At 49.7% G+C, this 24272-nt stretch overlaps 9 protein-coding genes across 9 annotated transcripts; 3 read left to right on the forward strand and 6 right to left on the reverse strand.

Annotated features, from left to right (window-relative positions):
- Positions 1-6: 6 nt before the first annotated feature.
- Positions 7-882, forward strand: BDR25DRAFT_360080 (uncharacterized protein; the record flags this gene model as incomplete). Its single annotated transcript, XM_033696192.1, has 7 exons — positions 7-55; positions 87-145; positions 184-255; positions 327-452; positions 519-658; positions 720-779; positions 837-882. 7 exons carry the CDS (start codon positions 7-9, stop codon positions 880-882), a joined length of 552 nt encoding a protein of 183 aa, XP_033542760.1.
- Positions 883-2436: 1554 nt separating this feature from the next.
- On the reverse strand, positions 2437-3236 carry BDR25DRAFT_306408 (NADH dehydrogenase, alpha subcomplex, subunit 2). The gene is made up of 4 exons (XM_033690622.1): positions 3086-3236; positions 2870-2976; positions 2707-2739; positions 2437-2647 (listed from the first exon to the last, which is right to left on the reverse strand). The coding sequence occupies exons 1-4, from the start codon at positions 3169-3171 to the stop codon at positions 2589-2591; spliced, it is 285 nt and encodes a 94-aa protein (XP_033542761.1). The 5' UTR covers positions 3172-3236; the 3' UTR covers positions 2437-2588.
- A 227-nt stretch (positions 3237-3463) lies between these two features.
- BDR25DRAFT_328328 (UPF0041-domain-containing protein) lies at positions 3464-4101 on the forward strand (the record flags this gene model as incomplete). The annotated part of the gene is made up of 2 exons (XM_033692379.1): positions 3464-3627; positions 3774-4101. The coding sequence occupies 2 exons, from the start codon at positions 3464-3466 to the stop codon at positions 4099-4101; spliced, it is 492 nt and encodes a 163-aa protein (XP_033542762.1).
- Positions 4102-4461: 360 nt separating this feature from the next.
- BDR25DRAFT_378111 (uncharacterized protein) lies at positions 4462-7733 on the reverse strand (the record flags this gene model as incomplete). The annotated part of the gene is made up of 1 exon (XM_033697525.1): positions 4462-7733. The coding sequence occupies one exon, from the start codon at positions 7731-7733 to the stop codon at positions 4821-4823; it is 2913 nt and encodes a 970-aa protein (XP_033542763.1). The 3' UTR covers positions 4462-4820.
- Positions 7734-11305: 3572 nt separating this feature from the next.
- BDR25DRAFT_328330 (uncharacterized protein) lies at positions 11306-12333 on the reverse strand (the record flags this gene model as incomplete). Its single annotated transcript, XM_033692380.1, has 6 exons — positions 11306-11362; positions 11476-11721; positions 11779-11910; positions 11970-12044; positions 12161-12177; positions 12231-12333. The coding sequence occupies 6 exons, from the start codon at positions 12331-12333 to the stop codon at positions 11306-11308; spliced, it is 630 nt and encodes a 209-aa protein (XP_033542764.1).
- Positions 12334-13343: 1010 nt separating this feature from the next.
- On the reverse strand, positions 13344-14705 carry BDR25DRAFT_336749 (NAD(P)-binding protein; the record flags this gene model as incomplete). Its single annotated transcript, XM_033693131.1, has 5 exons — positions 14064-14705; positions 13972-14012; positions 13867-13909; positions 13779-13815; positions 13344-13601 (listed from the first exon to the last, which is right to left on the reverse strand). Exons 1-5 carry the CDS (start codon positions 14249-14251, stop codon positions 13344-13346), a joined length of 567 nt encoding a protein of 188 aa, XP_033542765.1. The 5' UTR covers positions 14252-14705.
- Positions 14706-14839: 134 nt separating this feature from the next.
- On the forward strand, positions 14840-16107 carry BDR25DRAFT_396023 (uncharacterized protein; the record flags this gene model as incomplete). The annotated part of the gene is made up of 6 exons (XM_033698409.1): positions 14840-15270; positions 15307-15359; positions 15420-15472; positions 15539-15717; positions 15786-15816; positions 15879-16107. Exons 1-6 carry the CDS (start codon positions 14961-14963, stop codon positions 16105-16107), a joined length of 855 nt encoding a protein of 284 aa, XP_033542766.1. The 5' UTR covers positions 14840-14960.
- A 1156-nt stretch (positions 16108-17263) lies between these two features.
- BDR25DRAFT_306412 (uncharacterized protein) lies at positions 17264-18480 on the reverse strand. The gene is made up of 3 exons (XM_033690623.1): positions 18379-18480; positions 18096-18239; positions 17264-17869 (listed from the first exon to the last, which is right to left on the reverse strand). Exons 1-3 carry the CDS (start codon positions 18427-18429, stop codon positions 17582-17584), a joined length of 483 nt encoding a protein of 160 aa, XP_033542767.1. The 5' UTR covers positions 18430-18480; the 3' UTR covers positions 17264-17581.
- A 586-nt stretch (positions 18481-19066) lies between these two features.
- On the reverse strand, positions 19067-23740 carry BDR25DRAFT_378129 (Pkinase-domain-containing protein). The gene is made up of 6 exons (XM_033697526.1): positions 22905-23740; positions 22103-22849; positions 20575-22052; positions 20041-20514; positions 19657-19938; positions 19067-19512 (listed from the first exon to the last, which is right to left on the reverse strand). Exons 1-6 carry the CDS (start codon positions 23537-23539, stop codon positions 19295-19297), a joined length of 3834 nt encoding a protein of 1277 aa, XP_033542768.1. The 5' UTR covers positions 23540-23740; the 3' UTR covers positions 19067-19294.
- Between the last annotated feature and the right edge of the window lie 532 nt (positions 23741-24272).

The raw sequence follows: 24272 nt of genomic DNA on the forward strand, positions 1-24272 counted from the left end.
GATCCGATGGAACCGCCAAAACGTGCAGCCTTGTATTTCGCGGAATTCGCCGAGAGTTAATAACAGGCGACGGAGTGCGATTTGAGCTTCTTTGTTCAGGCTTCACCTTCCCCCAGATCAGTTATTTCTGATCCAATTGGCATCCGTGTCGCGTTGGATGGCCTGCTGATAATTTTGAACTAGATAATTGAAATGCGCTTCGTATGCGCTTATCGGTTCGGACGGAGAATTCAATTTCAACTAAATCAGCATGCAGTAGCACTATGGCCCAAATAGAGAAATTTTAGATATATCCTTATTTGGTATGGATTATACAACTAGTGCAGGTGATGGGCATATGTAGAGAACAATGTGAACTAACCTACCCAAATCCAAGTTCGGAGTGGATCAACGAAGGCGTTTTCGGAAAGCGCTTCCAAATTTGGAAAGCAGAAATTAAAGCCGCACACTTAGTGATAAAGACAATATCACTAAAGTTTTCTAGGGTGCAAAGGTGATGTTGGTTAGGCTACCTATAGACAAACATCAAGCCATTCAGCGGAAGTGCGCTTACGTCAATCCAATGGTCAAGTCCACACGAAACACACCGGCTACTAACACAAATCCTTGACCCTGCTCAAGTCAAAAACGAACATAGAGCAGAAGACATGTTTGGCGAGTTCAGCGCAGCAGTTCTAAAATGCAATTAAGGCACATGCGGTTGAGGTATCACGACGAAGATTCGTATGGCCTAACTTGATGCTCGAGTTACCTAATGTAGAATATTCGCACTCAGAGAGGTCTAGACAAAAACATTAGAGTTATAAGGTGGAAGTTTCTCGTGCTCGAACCTCTAGCAGACAAAGTCTGAGGACAATATTCATGGAGCTTGAGCAAGAATAGGAAAATAAGTTAAGTCATTTCTAGGCTGCGATAACTACTGGGAATTAGCCTCAAAAAATCCATAAAGCCCAAAGATCTATGAGGTCTGCTCAAAAACAACCCAAAGATGCTCGATAGAAAATATGAAGCTTAAAAGGTAGAATTCCAATGTCTTTTACTTGGAGAGATTAACCACATATTTTCCATGGTCTCACATACTATCTCACGTATATATAACACCTCCTCTATGCGATGCACACTCCATCAAAGACAACTACGAAGATTCAACTTATCGTCGTGGCTTCTATCGCGGCCACGGACTGAAACACTACCTAACCACTTTCATGCTCCTTGTGAAAGTTTAAAGTACAGAAGACGGGGAGAAAAAGTTCTGACCGGATCTGGCCAAAAGATATCGGAACTCCTGGAGATTTATGGAAGCCTCTGTTCTGTACAGAATGGTGGAGACCCGATCCTCATTCGAAATTGACAAATCAATAGTAGTCATTACTACCATGTTTCATCGTTATGTTTCAGAGCTCTAGACATATTCTCAAGGCATTTTCAAGATCGTCGCGTTCAATGTCTTCCTCTCCACTGTCCTCGCGCAAAGCAGACTCCTTCAAGATTTAGTACAGTCTCCTCAAGCCATACTGAGGCTTTAAAATGTCAATACTCCCCGAATTGACTCTACTTTCGCACTCCAAGCATTTGAGGGTGTTTTGGCATCTAAATAGGTCAATGTTGATTATAGTACCTGGCCGCCCAAACACACGTTCTCTTCAGGTTTTTTGAACTTTTGTACTTCCAAGCAAAAGCTTGAGAGTGAGGGGGTATTAGTGGAACCCACAGGGGGAGTTTAAATATCCGTGCTCCCCTGTGTTCGCTAAGGGGTAAGACATGGGTAGGTTCTCTACTACAAAATCAGCTCCTGCTCTCCTTCCCCTCTAGATTGCACATGAACTGCATGGACCACAAGTAACCTTCAGGTATGAAAATACCTCCTCCCCCTTCCCTAATTACTCTATACAACCTAGCACACCTTCTCGGTGTGCCTTTGAAATTGGAAGTGCCAGACAGACATGTTCTCCTCGTTGTAGGAGTAAATTGAAGGGGTGGCACTTGATTTTCAGCATCTAAAACTCAAATTCCAACGGATCATGCCCTTCTCCCTCTGCGCTTCCAAACACAAAATATGCAAATATCGCCCTCTATGAGCAGCACCCGACCATCTGCGCCCAAATTAAGTAAATGAGGAAACAGATTCGTTAACTTCCAAAGGATAGTCAGGAATCGCGATGCTCCAGGCCTCGTTCCCAGAGTTGGAGACTGAAAGCTTTAGCCTGTGTTCCCTTGGTCTTGGTCTCCACTTTCAATCTCCAAATGGCGTGCATTTGCGAAGAATGTTTTCCAAGCCTCAACAGAGATCCAAGCCAACCAGTCCTTACGCTACTTAGCTTGTTAAGGCCAACCCTGGCAGGTAATAGACCTTCATGTAAGTAGCTGGTGCGAAAGGGCATCCTTGAGCAATGCCTTAAACCACAAGTATCACCTTCTTTCAGATTTTAACCCACCCGCGGCAGCTGGGTTCTATAGTGTTATTTCTTCATCGTTATACATATATACAGAAACTTCTCAGTTTGCTGGCTTCCTTCATTTGGTATCGTACGCCGTATTCTTCCTCCCGATGAAGCATCCTCCCTCGTACCGCTAACCATGAAATAACATCATGCGGAGGATTTCACTAGCTCGGAGACTTGCTTCTCGATCGCTTTATCATCCAGACCTATCCAGTTTTACGTCAGCTCTTGCACTCTCAGAAGTTTAGGGAGTGGGAGTATGTACCTTTTAGTGGTATCATCTTCTCTTTGCCGAATTCTGTAATACCGGTTGTTAGCCTCCGTTGTGCCGTGGAGCCTCTCAGCCAGCATTGAACCTCAATTCTACATTCCCCTTTTGGAATTATTTCTAGAAAGAGTGTGGGGGATGGGAGAGGCATTGAACGCACCGTATCTCGCATAGACTTTTGGTTCGATGCCGCTGGCTTCTCGGATCATGATGGGTGTGTGGGGATTGTGCTTCTTCATCGTTGGGTAGCTCTTGGTGAGGAAATTCCTACGCAGAAAAATTGTCAGTGTCTCTTCCATTTCAAGGCCCTAGCGATCCACACCCTTCAATCCTGGCGGTCGGGGATGGGGGTGCACGAGTGAAGAGAAGCATATACCTCAAACCAGCGCTCTGCTCGCTCGTCTGACAGAACAGGAACCTCAATTCCTTCAAGCTTTGCGCAAATCCGTATTTCGTCGCCATTCTGTCAATAAGTCAAAGGGCGTATCCTCAGCGGTGGTTGTGTGATTCAATTCGCGGTCGTTAAACATCTGTCGATGTCCCGTCAAGCTCTCCCCACCATCCTCAAACCAGTCTAGCGCTCTTCGGAGAATCCCACGTTCAAACCCCGATCCCGAAAATCTTGGAACCTCAACACCAACGCTTTGTCCCCGAGCCCAAGTCTTCTTTCTCCTACCCACGCATCCACCTTCCCCCTCAATTCCCTTCGCAAACTATCGGCTTGGTCAGCCCCCGTCTCCGCGAACCCAACATCATGTCTTTCAGACCCGCCGCCCGCATCTTTACGGCCTTCCGACCGGCATTGCGGTTTCGGCAACCGCTGTTGAGGCGACGAGTTGCTACAACCGCGGAGGCGGAGCAAAGTGCGTTTGCTAGGTTGTGGAATAGTCCTGTTGGGCCGAAGACAGTGCATTTCTGGTAAGTATATTATTCTTTTTGGTTCTGGGTTGGTTGGGTCTGTGGAGTGGGAGTGTGCCAGGTTGGAGTCATCGCACACTACATAACGCTCAAACCCCCGTCTTTTGCTACAAACTGATCCCGCTTGCTAACGGCATTTTCACCAGGGCTCCTATAATGAAATGGGCCGTCGTCCTGACCGGCGTATCCGACTTCTTCCGTCCGGCATCATCGCTCTCCCTCACCCAAAACGCTGCCCTCATGGCCACTGGCGCCATCTGGACGCGCTGGTGCTTCGTCATCCGGCCGAAAAACATGTTCCTTGCTGCTGTCAACTTCTTCCTGTTCGTCGTTGGCAGCACCCAGGTTACGCGGATATTGCTGTATCAGCAGAGCTTGAAGGGCGTGGAAGGTCAAGGGAAGATGGAGGCAAAGGAGGTTAAGAAGGAGGCGAAGCAGGTGGGGAAGGAGGTTGAAAAGGTGGTTAAGTCGTAGATGGGGATGAGGAGACGAAGAAACGAGGCCGATAGGTCTCTGGGAGTTTGGAATTGGAAGTCCGGCAAAGCCAACAAGATAATGGATGATTTTTGGTCTCTTGGAATGCATTAGTGGCTGTACAACTTTTTATTCGGGTTCAGGCCGATCAGACTCTTGCCAGCCTGCAGTTGATCTGCTGGAGTAGGCGTGATCTTCATAATGCAATCGATTCACATCCACAGCTGCGAACCTGAGACCCTTGTGGTACCTACTTGCATGAGGATTCTCTAGTTACTGGTTCGAGTCTTATCAAGAGATATCCTCCCCTTTAGTCGGCTGGGTCCACTCAGAATCCGGTTGTAGGATTAATCGACTGGAAGCGTTGCTGGAATTTGACGGAGAACGTGAGCGTTTTGGTTCAGGACATGAATATAGTCTTGGGAGTGCTTAAATCTACACGTCCTCCACTCACCAGACATGCAGGCTTAACAACACCCATCATCAAATGTATATTCAAGAATCAAACGAAATATCCGTATACTAAAATCTGGGTATATAGCTGAACAAGTCACGCCGCCCACCGTCCCAAACATCAGAGCAGGAAAAATCAAACCAAATACCAATCTTATATCGTTATCCATTCTCAGGTTAGCTGGGCATACTCCAGTATCATCAAAGTTCATTCGTCAAATTCATATCCATATCCATATCAGCATCCATACTTAGCTTCCCTCACTTTAAGCTCTAACCACGACGCTGACTCCAAGTCCCCTAGCCTCCCTAACACAGCAGGCAAGACACGTGCGTCCTACACGTCCGATTATCGCATGGAGGCCTTTATCCGCGCACCAGGCTCGGGCTAGGAGTTCGAGTTCTTTCGAGGAGCGAGCGTCGAGGACAAGAATAACCCTTTCTTCATCCTTGAAAGTATCTTCTTTCTCCTCCAGTGGTATGTCCGGATTCGATGGCGCAGGCGACCCGCAGGACGTAATCGGGATCTTAAGCGGTATTTCAAAATTCGGATCCAGAATCTCCGTCACTGATACGATTTTGTACTTGTACGAGACATGCAGCGGATGTGTTGTCATAGGCTCACTTTTCTGCGGCGTTGGGATATGGTCATTGCTATCCTCGTCTTCTTCATCTGGAGGGGGCGAGTACGTCCGCGTTGGTGGCAAGCCTGCGGAGTCCGGTGGGTGCGACAAAAGAGGTTCGTAGCCGTGGCTGTTGCGGCGGCTTAGGTGGCGGGATGGCCGGATTCCGCTCCGAGCGCTGCGGACACTACGTTTGGAGGAGGAGCGGGAGAGGGAGCGTTTAAGGACTTGAGGGAAGTTCGGCATAGGGAATGATAGGGGCGGGGTGCATGGGAATGAGGATATGAACTGCACGTCGTAGGTGAGAGGGAAGACATGTGTGGTGCCGCGAGCGAAGGATGTGAAGGTAATAGAAGCAACGTGTGCCTCCGCTTCTGGTTGGGAGGAGGAATCAGTATCGGATAGTTCAGAGATGATGGAAGTCAAGTTCCATTCCAGGAACCCAATGGATGGAATTGGGGGTGTGCTTGGATCGAGAGGGAGGGTAAGGTCTTCAGGCTTGATGTTCTCTGTGTCGCTACATGGGACGATTGCAGAGTCTCGTCCGAGCAAATCTTCCTTAGCTGCGATGCGGGATGGTTGTTCAAATGGAAGCTGCTCACTGCTGAGAGCATACCATCCATCGCCTTGTAATTCTGGAAGCCTTCCAATCGAGATCCAGCCCATGCACTCTGAAGCCCCCTCAATGCAAGCAAGGACGCGACCAACGATGGAACTCTTGCTCCACCAGGTTCTATCTGCGTAGACGAAGCCGCCATACAGGTTTGCGGAATCGCCAAGAGCAGCAATCGCAAGCTTGTCGTTTTCCAATAATGTTGACATTAGAAAGTGGGAAATGGCTTCACCGGGGAGTATTAATCCGGTGAGATAGGAGCGACTCAGCCATCCACCAATGTTCAAAGTGCCTGTTGCACCGTCCGCAGCGTGTGACAGTAGGTTGGTAAACAGCGGAACCTTTAACGATCGCGAGTTACTTCGGCTAAGAGAAGGTCTGGTCATGTGCCCAAAGTAGCTGTCATGAGGGCTGCTTGTCGATGTCGCTAGGGGGGTTCCATATATACTGATAGAAGGAGAAGTGGGCTCTAGGAATTTCCCGTAAGGAGATAGTTGTTGCTCTGGTTCTGCGGTGTTGTCTGAGACACCCAGCTTCTGCGCTAATTCGTTCACAACCAAATCGATGCCAGGCCATTGGACAGTTTCCGCGAAATTAAGGAGGCCTGAGAGTTGGCGGGCTTGATGACGGGGAAGGAGGATGAGGTCAGGCTTTGGTGGCCCCTTAGACTCGCTTCTACCAAGCATCGAAAGTAGCCCAGATTTAGGAGATTGCGGCAAAGGCGTCGGGTCGCTCTCTCTAACGACCAGAATATTATCCAGGAACCGCTGCGCTAGAATTAAGTCCCAATTCGTTTTCTTAGTTTGAAGGTCGAGAAACCCCTGGAACTCCTCTGGGGTGACGTGCATCCGTTGTTTCACCTCATCTGCATCCATGCTAGTAACTGCATCTAGTCGAAGGAGCAGCTCGCAGGATAAGCAAATCTGCAGAAGCAGTATGTCTCGATCTGACCACAGCTGATGGGGTTGGGTAATGTCGTTTTCGACGGGTGTATCTGAATCACTCCATAGAATCTGGCCCAGTCTAATTCGCCATTCGACCAGACTGAAGTCGTACCACACGCCCTTCAACCGCAGGACTTTGAGTAGGGTGTCGATCTGGACTTTCATACCCGTAGGATCCTCGGTAGACCCGTCCCATTTCGGTGGATATAGAAATTTACCGAAGAGATTTGCGTACAATTCTCCGGACGATTGGTTATTCAAAATGGTCATCCTCTCGGGGCTGTCCTGGAGAGCTTCAAGTAAATCGCCGAACTCAGTCAAACGCTCGTAAACCATAGAATGGTCAACCTCCCGGATGCCAAGCTTTTGCGGGTCGCTCTGCATGTGCTCCTTGTTTTTTGCTGCTTGCAAGAACTCATTGCTCGACTGTGATTGTTGTAAGTCTGTAGCAAGATTGTCAGACCTTGGCAACTGTAGGAAGTGAACGAAGCCAATGGAGCCAGGCTCAATTCCTTGGGCGCTCAGCATGCTCGGGACCTCCACCGTGCCTACGTCATAGCTTTGGTGCGGCTTCCCCTCCTCGAAGGGCTCTTGTACAAGCGGAAGGTGCGGATAGAGCGTCGCTGCGGAGAAGGCAGGTTGTGCCAGCTGGGCCGAGTCGGAGACATCCTTGACTGTCAACTCGGCGTCCCAGGGGTATGAAGCAGTAGGGGTTAGGTTGTTGTCTTTATGCTGGATGCCGAACTGAGGGGCCCCTGAGAAGAGTGCGTGTAGCTGTTCCTCGTTGAGCACGGCAACCTTTTCTTTCGGCTCAGGCGGTGGGCTGGGCAGCTGCGTCGGTTGCTCCTTCTCCGCATCGGGTCTCGTAATATCGATGGAGCTGCTGGATACGACTGGCTTGGAGGATTCGGCGATCTTGGAGTCTCGTGGAGGCTTTCGTAGAGTTGCTTTGCCAGTGGGTATGGGAATCTTTGACCAAAAGGACGCCATTAGCTGCATGTTCGCTAAAAGGGGGGCAACGAAAAGGCGAGAGTTGATGGGGGTAAATTTACAGCTGGTTCCCCCTGCGCCTTCCTCTTCCTGGACCTGAAGAAATCAAGAATCCTCTGCCGCTTTGTCCTCTTCTCTGCTGCCGTGTCCCCAGAAGTTTCCAGGGACTGCTTTGGGCGCTTCCTCAGCGGCATTGTGTGTCTCGCAGAACGCGGCCAGGCACCACGCAGGCGGCATGCTGGGATTTATAAGTCGGGTCCCGAGGGGTGGAAACAATTTTAAAGGAGCCGGACGGCCAAGGGCTGCATGTTTCGAGTGGCACGTCAAACAGGGCAGTGATCCCAGCTTGTGGTGGGAGCGGCCGCGTTGTCGCCGTTCCCTGTCCTACATCCGCCTATCAAGGCGATCACCACAATGGCTCAGCCATATCAGCCTTTGAGCCATGACGCCACACTTCCACGTCGTGGCCTGCCACTTGCCAGAAGCCCGCCCGATCATGCGCGTAGTGAGGCACACCAGGGCACAAGCTGCAGCTCCCAGCCTGACATGCACCATCAATTTTACGGGATCGCAACGCGTGCAGTTTCCAAGGGTTTGCTGGCAGACGGCTGCCGATAAGTGAGATTGGCTAGGTCCAGGGCGACTGGGTCCAAAACTTCCAGAATGCGGACCCGCCAAGACCCTAGCTCCAATTAGCTTCACTCCAACTTCAACTGCCCTTCAACTTCCTGCCTTTCAGACCCACCCTCAACATGTACGCGGAATTTGCATGCCATGTGAATGCGCCAAGCAAAATTAGTGCTGCATAGAACCAGTCATTCGTGAATCTGTAGCATGGTTTCTGGTGTATACTTACACGTGCTTACATCTCAGCGGGACTGCGGATTCTCAATTCTCTCGGCATTCACTTGTTTCCAGTCCACATTACAAGACACTATAATTCAGAAGGTATTAGGAAGATGAAACAGCACAGAATGCAGGCGCAGAGAGATTTCGGGAAGGTATCTACTACCCAGGGCGCCTCTATAAGGTGCGGGACGATGTGCCATGCCAACCATGCGCCTCTATCATGCGCTTTCATTATGGAGGGAGGGGAAGAGAGCAGCTAGGGAAGCGTTCTTGAAGGACGCCACTTCCAGATTGAGCCAATAACTTCCCCGGAAGTTGCCATCCAACAAGGCTGTCTTTCGTTCTGTGTCCACTTCTCTTTTACAATCCATCATTCGTCCATCAATCCAACTATCTTTCCTATAGAATCGCAATCACATCTCTAGATAAAGAGTTCCATTGTCTACCTACCTCCACAGAATCAAAGACTAGACCAATGTCTTTGTACACCCGCTCACTCGCTTCAGCTACAGCCAGTCTCAGGATATTCTCAACATCTCACCATAGATCCACCATTGGTGCGAGAGACCCGTCCCAAGTTCTGCGACGAAACGCCATATCTCTAGTCCCAAATATCACCAAACGACCCCATCGTCCAAAGGTCGCTCCTTGGTCAGCTTCCAACACTAGCGGCTGTAAACCCTCGGCGAGTTTTGCCCTGGACCCAGCATCATGGCCAGCCCTATCTTTGGCTAAAGCAACCAACGGCAATCAGGACTAGAGCGAAAGCAACAAGAGGCCAGCTGAATACCTCGAGAATATCATTCTTGTTAATGCCACCCCCAGTACATAAGGCGAGGACAATGCTTCCTGTAACTTGGACAGTCTGTGCCAGGATCCTTCAGAAGCCCCGAGCACTGCAAACATAAAGGAACAGCATCCCACCTAGATGAATCAAAGGGAGTTCAACTCCAACGCAAGACCGATCAAATATCACCACATTCACGTCCTTCTTCATTGGAAATTCCACGTGATGAATCTTCTGAAGATCGAAATACTCCGCAAGGGGCCCCTGAGGAGAATATCTGCCAGAAATTGCATCCAAGGTCGAGAAACAGCAGTAGGAGTCTCAAACATGAAGCACGGCCTAATGAAGTGCCAACAACTGAGTCCCTACCGACTTCTCTCCACATGGGCCCGCTTCTACTTTGGCGCCACGATTCAGAGGCCATCGAATATTTACTAAACGATACCCCCAGCGTCTCCCTTAGTACCAGAATAGGAAGGAGCACCACAATGCGTGGAAAGATCCGAACTACAGTGATAGCCGGATTCACTTGGCTAATTGGAGGAATCCGAGCAGCAACGCTACCCGGATTTTCGAGGAGAATTGGAGGGGCCGGAGCAACACAGCCGGCAAGGTTTACCGGAATGATCGGGAGAATCTGAGCAACTGGAGCGTCTCTAGTTCGAACCAGACGAACAGCCAGACTCATCAAAGATTTCAGAAAGACTACGGTTACAAGGATGGCCGGATTTACGAGCACCCTTGGAGAGACATAAATAGCCAGAGACGTCATGATAACAAGAACACTTCTCGAGGGATACATGGGCCAACCAGAATCAGCCCAACGCCCGGGGCTAGTAACCCGATCATTGTTAAAAAGACTAGGCTGGCCCCTGGCTTTACGCTGTCCACTCTAGCGCTTGAAATACGTGAGAACCGACTCAGACTTTTTTCCGCCGCTTTAAAGTCTCTACAGTCTCCTCTATTTTCATCTCGTCACCTGTGCCAAAAGCGCTCACTTCCTCCCAATGTTGAAAGTAATCAGACAAACGGCTCATTTAAGGCACACGAAAAGACCTCTTGTGGCGACTCCGCAACTGAAACGGTCTTAATCACAGAATAAATCAGTCCGTGCGCATCACCATCTCGGCCTAAGTCTAGAACATGAGTAGTTGGATAACTTGATGTCCAAGGCTAGGAGAGTGTTAGCTTCCCGAATTTCATCTTAGTTCGCTTTACTGTATGCAACTCTGAAAATGAATGAGTTGTAAGCAGTTCTTTCCTTTGCATCCAATATGCAGCCATGGCTGCTGATGAGATTCATAGCAGCGGCGCAATTGGCGATGAATAATTCTCCAAGAGGAAATAAGGTGCGATTTGAGACTCTTCTCGCTGGATACTAAAAGAGAACAATTGCGGCGTTGTTCGGAGTTGACGGAATACTCGAGGATGAGGTTCTTAGGAGTGGCAGAGGAGGCAGGGTACTTTGCAGCAAGTGATATGATTGGGCTTTAGCACATTGCTGCCGCCTTGGAAGTGGAATTCGAAGCGTTGTTGTGGCGTGTTAATTTATGGGTGGGAGCATGAGGAAGATATTTTAGGTTGTCTGTGGAAACAATGCGAGAATAGAAGATGGTGTAGGGTAACACTGAGGCCGGTACAAAGTAGGAATGGGGCCTTGCTGGAGTCAGTCTTTGCAAGCTCGTTGACAAAGGTGACCCTGATAGAGGGCTTCAGTTGAATGTTATAAATGAGTAAGAGCTTCCTCCTCGGTTGGTAATAATGAGCACTAGAGAATAATAATCAAACAATCGAAATGATAAAGTATCTACCACTATAGGAAGTATAGATAATATTAAGGATGCTTGAAGTGCCGATGTGCGTTACATATGACCATCAACACGGTGCATAGTACTCTATTTTCTAGCTGGCATACTACCGCTTTTCCCGCCCTAGACTACAAGACTTAAGTACACTTGCCCCATTTTGGCTGGCACCAATTCGCCGCACCACAGAAGTCAACCTATAAATGAAGTCAGCATAAACATCTTATCAATATCCGCTCCCTTCATCCTTGGTTCTGATCAAACCCTCTCCAATCTCCTCCAGATGTCACATAATAGAAATATCACTCACTCCAGTACCGCAGAAATTGCTGCCAGAGCAGCAAAGCCCAGCCGCACACTTCTTATTTACGATCGGTCCGCACGTCTCTCCACTCTGTGAAGTTCCCGGAGCAGCGGTAGGCACCGGAGGCTTAGCTTCCGTGTCGCATTTCCCGTAGCCAGCTTGACAGCCAGTTCCGCAGTAGATGGCCTGGTCTTGGATGTCGTTCTTGGGGCCACAGTGGCCGGCTGAGGAGCAGCAGCGGTAGAAGTAGCCCTATCTAAGTCAGCAAACAAAGGGTTTCACGGGGAGGAATATGAGGGGATTTCGTACATTCAAACCTGCACCAGGGCAGCTCACGCCGCCCTCAGCTTGTCCACAGACATCGATAACGGGGATCGTGGAGGCGAAAGAGGTCGCCGTTGGCTTGGTAGTTGAAACCAGGGTCGTCGAGGCGCCCTTGTTCTGAACTCACAGGGTTAGGAGGAAGAAAATTAAGGATAAATGCCATGTGGGAGCCATACTGCACAGCTAGATCCAGCGCCAGAAAATTGCTTGAGACAAGTACCTGGGTCGCAGTGTGCGGCGGAAGTATCACACTAAATTCGAATGGTCAGCTAGATCATTTTGAGGGGGGGGATTTTTTTTTTTTTGGAAGGGTAAGCAAGTCATGCCTCCTGTGGGTGTTGGATTGAAAGGAAGACTGGTAACGTACCCATCCGTACTGACTGCCTGAAGAGTACAAGTTAGACGACGTTGATCAGAAAACCGGGAGGAGTACCCACAGCATTTGCCAGCCGCACAGATCTGGTTTGAATACTTGGGGCCACAGTTCTGGGCCAGAGCCGCAGAAGCTAGACCTACGACAGCAAGAACGAAGGCACGCATCGTGGTAGTTTGGGGATGGGAATTAAATTACGTGAAATAAGGATGTTGAGAAAAATAACGAATGGACGCTGCGTAAAAATTGCAGCTGGTACGATCACGGTTCCTAATATTTCTAAAACGCGAAGACGTTCGAAGGCGATGTCGGAATGCGGGAGAAAGTACGAACGACTGGAGCTTCCATTTTATTGTTATAGAGGAGCAGAACGCCAGACACCCCTGAAGCCCACCGAGATCTGAAGCATGTAAGCCGGGCGCTATGGTCTTCGCACGTGAACGGCAACTCATCGGTAGGCTGGAAGCGTGCTCGCTCTTATGATAGGTTTAGTTTCAGTCAAGGTTTCGATCACTCATGGCTGTTCCTGGCATTGCATCCGCCCTCCTTACTGAAAGTGGATCTCAATGCGGAGATCCTCCGGACATCGCAAGTTGGATAGGGCTGTGCTGCGCCATGCCGCCCGAATACGAGGATTTCTTGACACATCACTCTTGTTCAGGATCCAAAAAAGAACTTTGGAAAAAGCCGAACACGAGTTCTAACTATTATAGGAGCGAATGGGGAGGCGTGGATGATTGCAGGTTTCAAGATGAGAGAGGAAGCTGAATTAAGCAACGCCAAGCGCTTACCCCTGAGCCAATCATGCCGCAAAGCCTGCATTCAACGCCACATTCTTCATTTCGCCAGGGATTTATCGTTATTGGGGTGCGGGCCGGATTCGTGAAATAGGAATTTTTTGAGTTTAGTTTTGCTTTTCACTTTTGACCGCCAGTTCCAAATCCCCTATTGTGATTTGAAAGCGTCATGCAGAATGTGGAAGTATACCATGTGTGTTCAGACCAGCATCAGTCTCCAACACAAGTCCAGATTCCCGGTATACGGAAAATGCCGACAAGTCCACCCCATGGACTTGACGCCAGCTTCAAGCTTAAAGTATTAGTGAAAGCAAAAAGCATCGCGCTCCCAAGTTCCCAATGCAGAGCAGGGTACGCGACACGTGCATCTAGATTCCAACCTAAATCAAGTAACCGCCGTCAACAGGGACAGTGTGGCCATTACGATACTGGCAGCTTGCAGCAAAAAGAATGGCAGCCGCCATGTCTTGATCTTTCCCCGGGCACTGGGCTGGAAGGCTTCCTTTGCGCCCCTTTGGGATTTCGCTCTTCTGGTTTTCTTTGCTATCCTGAGTAGTCATCTCGGTGGGAAAGACGCCGGGAGCGATGCTGTTCATTCGGATCTTGAGGCCAGCTTTGGCGATCTCCGTCGCAAGCAACTTGTTTCAATGAACATGTGCACCTCTACTGCTGTTGTAACTGAAGTGACCTTGCGAGATTCGAACGAGTCCTGAGATGGTCGTAACGTTTATGGCGTATCCAGAGTATCAATGATGGGTGTCGGACGACTTCTGAAGCAGCGGGAGGAATGCGGTGGTCATGAGGTAGGGTCCAACGACATTGGTGGCTTGGAGGGAGGTCCATTCCTCGACCCTAACCGTACATTTGCTTGACAGAACACCGTAAATGGGCCGTGCAACACACGAGGTAGGATCGAAGAGATTCTTCCACAGCTCCTCTGCATTCTCTCCATTTGTACGGATGTACTTATTTTCGGAGCCGCAATCCCGGCATTGTTGACGAAAATACCTAGGCACTTCTCACGTGACTCAATCCCTTTTACCATGTTCCTACAAAAGATCAGCATATTTCAAACCCCTCCATCGCACAGGATCACTCACTTAACTCCATCCATGGAGGAAGCATCCCCCACAATAGGAATGATCTGGCCCTCAATCCCCTTCCCATATATCCCTGCCACACGGTCAAGCTTCTCCTTAGCCCTCCCAGAGCCACCGCCCGTGACCAAGGCAACCTTACGCTTGACATTGAAGATCTCTCCGACCTGGAATTCGGCGTTGTTGGACATTTCGTAGTACGGTCCTGCAGGAGATGGTCTTGCTACTGCGTTGTTCGATCTCGAGAGTTCTCATGGAATGACAAGAGCTTGGGAGCGTGCCTATCGGTGCAGAGGCGATATGTAGGAAGCGGGAGCCATGAGGGAAGCTTGGTGACGATGATTGACGCCACAAGAAATTTGCGAGAAAAGTTGTACAGCACGCGCCAGGGACGCAATTGAGCTTCGTGGTACGAGCATAGAGACCTAGCTAATTAGAATAGAGCGACGGAAATAAGTTCAGAAGAGGATATGGGGAGCAGTGCGCGTTCTGTGCTCTTCTCCATCATCTTGCGATGTTTCCCAGGCTGGATAGTTGCATGTCATCTTCTCCCTGACCAACGTTATCATTGTATCTTTGTTCAATGTTCTGTGGGATAGAGGGATTCTCCGAAGCATATCTATGACTTTAGTTGCTGGCTATGGCTTGAACGCTGTAGCGCTGCGAGAACAGCATCAATACGAAGTGCAGATAAATTTTCAGCCACTAGTTGATTAGTCATCCTTGATTATCCACAACTCAAGCGTCCTCCACCTCACCTCATTCATTACCAAATCCCTATCCCATCATGCAGACAGCATCTTGCTATATAATCCTCCTCTTATAATAAATCTAGTCTCATAGCCACAGAAAGGCGTCGTCTTCAATTAGTGAAGAGTGCATGTAGCGATCTCTTCCAAAATGGCCTTAAGAATACCGTCACGTGCCTTCCTCTATCTCCGGACCATCCCAAGAGTTCACCCAAGAAATACTCTCAATATCTATAGATCTGTCATCGACATCCAGCGAAGGGCCCTTCAAACAAGCCGCAAGCCAACGCAACCACCGGTCGAAGTTTCAAAAATAAAACCCAACATCCTGTCCAAATTCATCAAACAACATCCGATCCTCTTCACAGCCATCATCGGCAACACAACCCTGCCTCTACTCCTCGCCGCCTTCACACCCCTCGGTTTATCATGGCTTGGGTTCGGCGCTAATATTGATCCAGGTACGTCTACTTTCTGCTCCTTCTCACCTCACGTAGAACATGGCTATAGTGGTATGCATCAGTTAAATCTATTGCTAGAATTAGCAAGAGTGCGAACAAGATGCTAATTTCAACCCGGGATTGCACTTCTGTCATATTATACGTAATAGATAAGATGCAATACATTCAGCTTCCACGATTTTCGATCTTCCAATTTAATAATGTTCGAAACCTAAAAACTAAGACTTGCAGATTCGCTAGCTGCATATGCTCATTCCAAAATCGGAAGAGCCGAGAGCGGCGGGGTTTTCGCTATCCTGCAAAGTGCTGGAACTGGGGGGTCTGGATTAGCGACAGTAAGGATATGGGTTTGGAGCATTTCAAGCATCTTGTTTTGGAATGCGACGGGTCCGGTGCTAATCAAGACGCTTAGGAGAGATAAGAAGAAGAGGAACGTTATGGGAGGAAGTAAGACTTAGGTTTAAAGGTGGACGGGAATCCTATTTACTGGAGTGAGACCTATATCACCTTCGCAGTGCTAGTTGCAGTGTTACAATACCAGATTAGGTCGAATTAATGATATGCATCTAGATATGCCCTGAAATGTATAGCTTACACCCAAACCACAGCCTCTTAGTCCCACGGAAGACATTCTATTTTCTTTACCTCGATGATCTCCCACTCTGGCATGTTCTCTTTTTGGCCATCACTTTAATCCACGACCGCCTTAGCATTCAGCTCCTCTCCTTCGCCTTCTTGATTTACTATCTCCCAAACACTAAGCTCCTCCTTCTCTCCTCTCCCTCCTACTCCCCATCCTCCCCACTCTGCTTCTCCCACCACCTGACTAACCCCTAAAATACTCCCCACACCTACTAAACCCACCAAACCCAATCCTTAAACCGAATCCTCACACCCACTCCTCCCACATCCCACTCGCGGGCATAACCACCCAACCTAGTGGCCTAAACATAGCATACGAACTCAAATCCGAGGTCAGGGCCCAAATACTTCTAATGCGTGTGCTTAAAATGCAGCGGAATAAAGTAGACATGTTAGAATTGTTTAGGAGTAATTCAAGGAGGTCGAGGTAACTGAATGCATTTGTGAGAGAGGAGAGAGTGAAACCGAGGAGAGGAGCTTGAAAGCCGCTAGGGCTGACGGCGATGGCACCTAGATGCATAGCATTAGGTGAGCAGACTTGCACACCACGGCACAGCGCAGCTCCGAGAAAGGGGACATGGAGATAGGTTAGAAGAGAGAGATTACAGAGAGTAGGGGGAAGGGGATTTACCAAGCTCCAAAGGCACTCCCAACAATACCAATATCACGCTCACCTGCCCCCAAATCCCACCTATAACAGTTGCTAACAACAGCGCGAAGTAATTATCAGCTAGGAACTGGTGCGTCCGGAAGCGGATGAAGGCCGCTGCCAAGATCCCTAAATCATATCCATCAGTTCTCCAGTTCTAATCCCAATTCCAATCCCATCTTAAGCGTGAAAAGGGAGGACCGAGGAGGAAGGGGAAAGTAGAAAGCGTACCAATTATGTTTGACGGTACCAGTGGTCTGCTTCTTTGAGTTGCGGTAGAAGGTATCTACAGCGGTATTTGTGGATAAGGCGAGGGACGTGGCATGGTTGGATTTGGATTGACAAATGTCGAGGGGTGGCTAGGAGGGAGTTCCGTGGTGTTGGCTTTGGGAGGCAGCGACAATTAGTCAACATGATATGGGCTTGAGGTGGTCTTGTGACTAAGTTAGATCGCCTCCTTATATTCTCTTAAGTTTCTCGGTGATTATCAAACCAGACACCTGGAGTCGATTTACTCTCCACCCAATTTAGGAGGTTTCTGAGAGGAATTGGTTGCAGGCCAACATGTCAAGCCAGGTCAGAAAGAATTAAGAGGTAGTCTACCCTCCTCGTGAGAGTTGTACGCATGTGGGAAACTACTCATCTAATGAGAAGCCAAGCCTGGGCAGCTTCAAAGGAACTTGAGAATTCCCCCGGACCATCTCGAGCTTTCATTCCATTCACTGAAATCCCAGTGCCAGCATGCACATGCAACCAATTATTATCAGTCTAGAAGTTAGACAGAGCTTTGTCTCTTAATACGTTCATTTCCTCACCGATGCACTCATACTCGCGTCTGTGCAGACTCCTGAGGACATGAATTGCATTTGCCCCATCGCTAGACCCTAATGAACAAAGGATCATCCGGCATGAAGATTTATAGAAAGATGTAAGCCATCGTCCCATCCCATCGAATTTTCCCTAAAGAAAACACCGAGCCAGACCCAGTCAGCACCATTCCCTCCATCATCACGTCACTCCTTAACGAGTCGTCGCCTTCACCTTGCTTGGCGCACCTTTAGCACCCTGCTTGCTCTGGATCCTCTGAGTCTGGCCCCGTGCAGCGCCGGCAGCCGACTTGGCCTTCTCTGCTTTCTTCTTGGACTCAGCGGCCGACTTCTTCTCCTTTCCCTCTTTAATGGCGGCTTGGCGAGCGGCGGCACGGGCTTCGGGACGCATGCTGCGGCGCTCCTTGATCACGTCGAGGGAGGCTCCAACGATGGCGCGCTGGTGCTTGACGGTGCGGCGGGTGCGTTTCTTAGCGATTTCCTGTCGAGGGGAGGTGATCAGCACGAAGCCCTATATGACGAATATGTCGAGATTGGGGGTGAATTGAGCGGAAATGCCATCGAGATAGACCGCAGCGCACTCCAATTGTGTTTTCCACTCATCATAACCCAAGCTTGTGGCTGGTCTAATCTCGATGCGACATCCCACTCTCACCTCCAACACCCAATCCCCCCCAAAAGCTAGTGCAACAGTGATTCCAACTAACCTCAGAGATACCCTTCTTGTGCTGTCTCCGAAACAGAGTTGTCCAAGCGATCCGACGCGGGTTCTTGCGCTGCAGGAAAAGACTCTCGGTTTTTCCATTCTGGAACCTGAAGATCTTGCTATCGCCACGGATATATAGCTTGCCCTACATAGCTCCATTAGCGATAATCCCAATACCGCAATCCCGTCGTTCCCTCCTCCCAGATTCTCTGTCCCGCGAGTGTGGCGGCTTCGCGATGGGTATTTTGAAGGGGGTGTGCGAGGGAGAGGGTAGCAAGACGAACCTTGCCCGGGTAGATCTTCTGGCCGCTGAAGGTATCGTCGTAGGTACGCATGTTGGTGGTGGTGGTGCAGTACCCTAGGTGTTAGTATCGGATTCGTTGTCGATGGGTCTTGAATTTGGCGTTCGTGGTCGCTCGCTTTGTGTGTCGGGAGAACTGTTGACCCGGCCTTGGCACAACTGCTCGTGGCTGAGGGAACGGCGCCACAGGTGGAGCAAAGCACGACCAGATAGCACCTGCGGATTAAGTGCTTGTGATATTGCATGTCCGTGGTAAAGTTAGCTTTGGAAAGTAGCGCAGGAGTGATGCAAATCTTTCTAGAGCTCCATAAATTATACTCTATACAATTTTACTACCCCCCAAGTCTGGCCATCGAATGCAAATGCCCACTTCTTTTCCGATGCCCGGCATACTTCTTACTAACCCAACTAGGAACTCGAGAATCCATTAACAAAGGAAAAAGTCATGCAGGCATTACAGTATTACGGTATCTCTGCTACTCCAGCAAAGATACCATGCATTATGATCTCCACTCCTACTCTTACTGGGTGAAGTCGTCTACTATTGTTTTCGTTCCTGTTCGGGGATTCGTGTCATGTATTGGGTGTTGAAAGGCTGTCCAATGTAGCTTCTGCCGGGCTGACAATGTCGAAGAAAATGTGAGTCGTTCATCCAACGAGATGTCGTAGCCAACGATGCCCCAAGGCCCGCAATCCAATCCAATCCTAGCCAGTAAAGTCCACACGCCCAGCATCCAAGACGGCGCGTTCAAACAACCACCACTCACCATTACCCCCAACACTGCCCCCAAGGATTCCACTCCGTACCAAGAAAAATACCCAGTTCAGCATGCCTCTGAAGCAGAGAGAGAAGTGTATTTCCAGGCACCCGTCAACAGAGTTTCCTTCGATCCAACTCTTCAAGAAAGCACTTCACACATAGCCGACTTCTTGTCCTCATCCTCAACAAGCATACTCCTAGCCCGACACACATTCTCAACAATATCCACAACCTTGCGGAAACTCGACGCTGCGCCTCGTGTCTGCGTGAACCGCGCCAAGCAAAGGTTCGCGCGACGTCCATGCTCTAGAACGACGAAAAGTTCAATGACCAGGGACACAGGCTTGATTTTGAGATCTACCCACCCACCGTATTAGCTCAATCTGGCACAAACGGTATTGAAACACAAACAATGCAAACAAATGTAATCTCTACCAAAATGCAGAGTAAAACAAACTCCCTGCATACTCCATTCACGAGAAAGGAGTTGGGTATACTTACGGTTATTCTTATCAATATGCGCATTGATACTGTTGGACTTGCGATCGTAGCTAACATCGCGGACGCCGAAGCGCTGCCAGTCTCGTAGCAGCCGGACGAGGTCTTGTCGGACTTTCCCGCGGCCGATTTGGAAGCAGAGGATCTTGTTGGCAGGCTTGATGTGCAGGAACCGAGACAGCCAGTTCATTTGTAACTCTGGCGGCCGGATTGGAACGCCGTCGTTGGAGCCGGGGGCGAGGTCGAAACCGCCGGAAAGGAGAGATGAGGAGCTGAGATCGGTGGCTAGATGGAAAGTTAGCTGGAGTCTTTTCAGGAGGTGCAGAAAGGACATGAGAAAAAAACCGAACTTGCCGAACTTCGAAAAGCACAATAAGGGAAACTCACATCCTAACTCCATCAGCTTCTTTCCCTTATCCTCTTTCGCCTTCTTCCCAAATAAGCCTAAAAATCCCTTTCGTCCACCCGTACCCTCTCCTTTCGCAATCGTAGAATTCCGATTACGCATCGGGAACTCGCTGCTCGCACCAGACTGCTTTGAGGTATGTTTAGCCAAACCAGGAAACGCTCCAGAAGCCATTTTACTTGCCGGATGCTCCGGCTTGATACGGTCATCAAGACTCTGCCACGCCTCCGGAATCATCAGCCGTGCTCCTGTCTCAGGTCTAGGCTGGTTTTCGGACAGCCTCTCTTTCTCTTCCGTGGTGCGGCGGAACCAGGACGACTTCTTCTTCGTAATCGTAGCCTCTTTCTTCTCCGAAACGGCAGGTGTAACAGTCCTCGAAGGACCTCCATCGTTAGGTCGTGTAGCAAGCAGTTCGTTATGAACACTTTGGTATGTTCGCGGCGGCGGATTCGACCCTGGATCTGGCCACGGCACTGTAGGTCCACTGTCAGCAGCTGTGCTGTGAGAACGAGTACTCGCACCACTCCGCTTACGGATGTTCAGCGGAGCTATCGATGTTGGAGAGTTTTCCACAACTCGGATCGTTTGCTGTTCGGTCATGGCTCTACGTCCGTGGAGGGTAGGCCTTATTGGGTCAGTGACAGCTCTATAGTTAGAACTATAGGTGCCAAACCGATCTTCGCTATCCCTGACCTCCTCAGAAATGACTGGCAACAAGCCAGGACATTCTGGAGACTTAGTGGGTGCAGAAGAGGCGCGCTTAGCGCCGGCAGTGTTTGGCTGCATAAGGCGATCCAAATGTTCGAGCACTTCTTCAAAGTGTCCGGTATTGTCAGGGTCTTCATCCAAGCGTTTAGCAAGCTCTTCCCGGGTCTCAGCCAGCTTTCGCTGGAGGAACGTATTTGGCGTTTCACTGGGTAGCGGCGGAAGGGGGCGGTTCTGAATGTTCTTCAACATCGCCCTGTTGTTTGGTGTTGCGATTGTACTGGCTCCCGAGCCTCGATTGGAAAACGACGTGGGTGGCGTCTCATACCCAATGGGTTCCCCATCCTGATCTGTAACTGATGTTCGGACAGTTTCACTCATCGAAGAGCGATTAAAAGCCTCTTCCATAACCTTTTCAAGCTCGCAGCTCACTTTGCGAGCCTCACTCTGGATATACTTGCTTGGGCTCTCGGGCTTCCGTACTCGTAGGCGTGGTACCATTGGGTTTACAGCTACTTTTGCCACTAATCGAGCTGCAGGAGTTACGTGGAGGCTGGGTGGTGGAGATATCGTAGAGGATCCTCCGGATTCCCGGGAGCGAATTGTGAGCCTTCGCTGTTCTGGCGTATATGGAGTCGTGCTTGCCTCACTACCAGAGCTGCGCCGCAAATGGGAAAAGTTCACTCCCCGTCTCCCTATGCTGCCAGGGCGGACAATAACAGGTGGGCTGCTCGGCCAATGTGAGCTTGCCATGGAGGACCTGGACATGGACCTCCGTCGCGCCGCTAATGAAGAGCGTTGGGAGGGTGTACTTCGCTTCGATGAATTATGCGAAAGATTAGAGCTTCGTTGTTTAGAGTTTTTCAGAGCCTGGATCCGTAGTGAACTCCCCGTACGATGGCCTAGAGCTGTGACTGGTCGCATTCTACGGCTTTCACTATCAGAGCCACCCCGGTGTACTGTAACATTGCGGTGTAGGGCTTGACCTGGGATGATGGGATCTCTCGATGCTCGAAATGGGTCGTAGCTGACGTCAGAAGAAGGTGGCTCGTAGAAACTGTGTTTCGAGTACAAGTGCTCGTCGTTGAGAATAGAGTATGCAGATTGGGATCGTTTGTGTTTGTTGGATGGTAATTGCAGGAGATCGCCAGCACTTGGATCAATCTTTGCATGGTGATGGTGGTCGCTGTTCGAGTAGCCAACAGCGTTGGGGCTAGGTGCATAGTTTTCCAATTGTTCCTCGCGATGCCTCAGAAGTGCTGAATAGAAGTACTTCTCTTGGTTTCCCCTATTGAAATTAGAATGTAATCCTGAGAAGAAGAGCTTGGGTGTGCTTACTCTTTACTCAGTAAACGCTGCACAAGCACATCCTCTTTCTCACTATGCCAGAGTGTGCGCAGATTCCTGAGAATCTCCCGGTCGATTGTATGCCATTCCAAAGGGGTCCAACCTTTGATTTCAGGGGTTGGACCAACCCAATGCGCCATGGTAGCCATATCTCCTTGAAAGCCCAATCCCGCATCATACTTGCGCAAGAATGGGTGGTCCCAGATAGCTTCAATGGGTATTCTCCTCTTAGGATCCGGAACCAGTATTCGCCGGATGAGATCTTGAGCTTCGCGTGAAAGTGTGTCAGGCATTACATAGTCAGCGTGGGCAATGGCACGAAAAAGATGCTTCAGGTCTCTATCGTCGCCAGAGTAGTTGAAAGGTGGGGCACCGTAAAGCATCACGTAGAGGATGACGCCGCAGCTCCAAACATCCGCCCTTCCACCGTCGTACGATTGAGTCCGGATAACTTCAGGCGCGGCATAGTGGGGACTACCACACGGAGTAGTGAGCTTCTTGCCCACTGGCTGTAGAGCTGCCATGCCAAAGTCGACAAGTTTGATTTCCCATGACTTCCGGTCTAAGAGAATGTTCTCGGGCTTCAGATCGCGATGGTGGATGTTGAGTCGATGACAGTAAAGCAACGCCGCAATGATCTGTCGAAAGAGGTGGACGACTTCTACTTCTTGAATTCCGCCTTGTTCGCCGATGTAGTTAAAGAGTTCGCCGCCTTGGATGTGTTCCATAATCAGATACCTATTGCAAGTATTAGTTCAATCGTAACTATTGCATTACACAGCAGTGTACTCACAATTCGTTACGATTCTCCCAAACATCGTATAGATGGACGATGTTTGGATGATCCAACAGCTTCATAATCACAATCTCACGCTCGAGCCCAAACGGAATGACTTTGCCCCCAGGAAACATGGAGGGCTCCTCTTCTGCGCTCTTGATCAGATTTGCCAGGCTCAAAGCCCTCACTTTCTCTGCTGTGGCTTTTGATATGATCTTGGCTGCCCCGTACTGGCCGGTCATGCTGTGTCGCACTATCCTGACGCGAGAGCATCCCCCTCGACCGATAGTTTTGCCAAGCTGCCATGGACCAATGTGTGTTTTTCGTCGACGACCGGTACTAGAGGCGTTGGTGCTTGTGTTGGAGATCTCAGAGTCACGCTTTGGATTATGCGGCCGAGACTCGTCGTTAATGACAGCGGAGATTCGTTTATTTTCTGGGGATAGTTGTGGTTGATGGCGAACTGCAAGACTCCCATTTGGGACGAGGGACTCGTTGTGGGGAAGATGGCTCGGTGGCGATGATTCGTTATTGTCAATTTGATGCGCTTTACCTTCATGCTGAGGGCTGCTCCCTTGATTGACACGACGGGAAGCATCACCAAGCACCTGCCTGCGCGTCGGTGGGCGGGAGTGATGAACACGTTCCATCGCGAAAGGGTGTAGCCGAAATAGCAGTCAAAAGCAAATACCTGACGATCCAACTATACGGTATGCTGAAGTGGCTCCGAGACAAAACCTAGACGTAAACCGGCGTAGAAGATGCAATTAAGACCAGGGCACCAATATGCGCGCGGTATGATTGCTGTAGTCGTGGCTCAGAAGCCATTCAGTACCATGGCTGGGGTCGTTGTGTTGTTTGTTAGTTGATCTGCGGTCAGACGGCGATGTAAAGTGTAAGCGCAAGTCGGTGGACGTGGGGCCGATAAAGAAGGACGGCTGGCGAGGCGATTAAAGCCCACCAGCAACCAAAAGTTAACAAGTTTCTTCAATGCATACAAGAAGTCGGAAGAGTGTATGTGGGACGGCCCGGGGTACGTGTTATTGGAGCCGTTGGTGTTCACTCCGTTCACAGGGCAGCCGGTAAACAAGCGGTGGAAGGCGCTCAACACCGGGCACAAGAAGTGACGATACCTCGTAGACTAGAAGGAGAATCTTGGGCAAAATGTCAATTGCACTCGAGGGTATTTGTGATTTTGGCAACGAAAGCATGAGCCAAGTAACGCGGGCCAACGACGTTGTTTGTTGTAGCTCTAAATCGAGGGATGGAATGGGTTGTCAGAGAACTTGAGGAATGAACAGGTGATCCCACCAGGTGAAATAACTACCAGAAGTGCTTACCGCCTTGCCCTACAGACCGCCTCTGGATGATCAACGCTGTTGC

Source organism: Lindgomyces ingoldianus (assembly GCF_010093535.1).
Source record: "Lindgomyces ingoldianus strain ATCC 200398 unplaced genomic scaffold BDR25scaffold_36, whole genome shotgun sequence".
Lineage (NCBI taxonomy): Eukaryota > Fungi > Ascomycota > Dothideomycetes > Pleosporales > Lindgomycetaceae > Lindgomyces > Lindgomyces ingoldianus.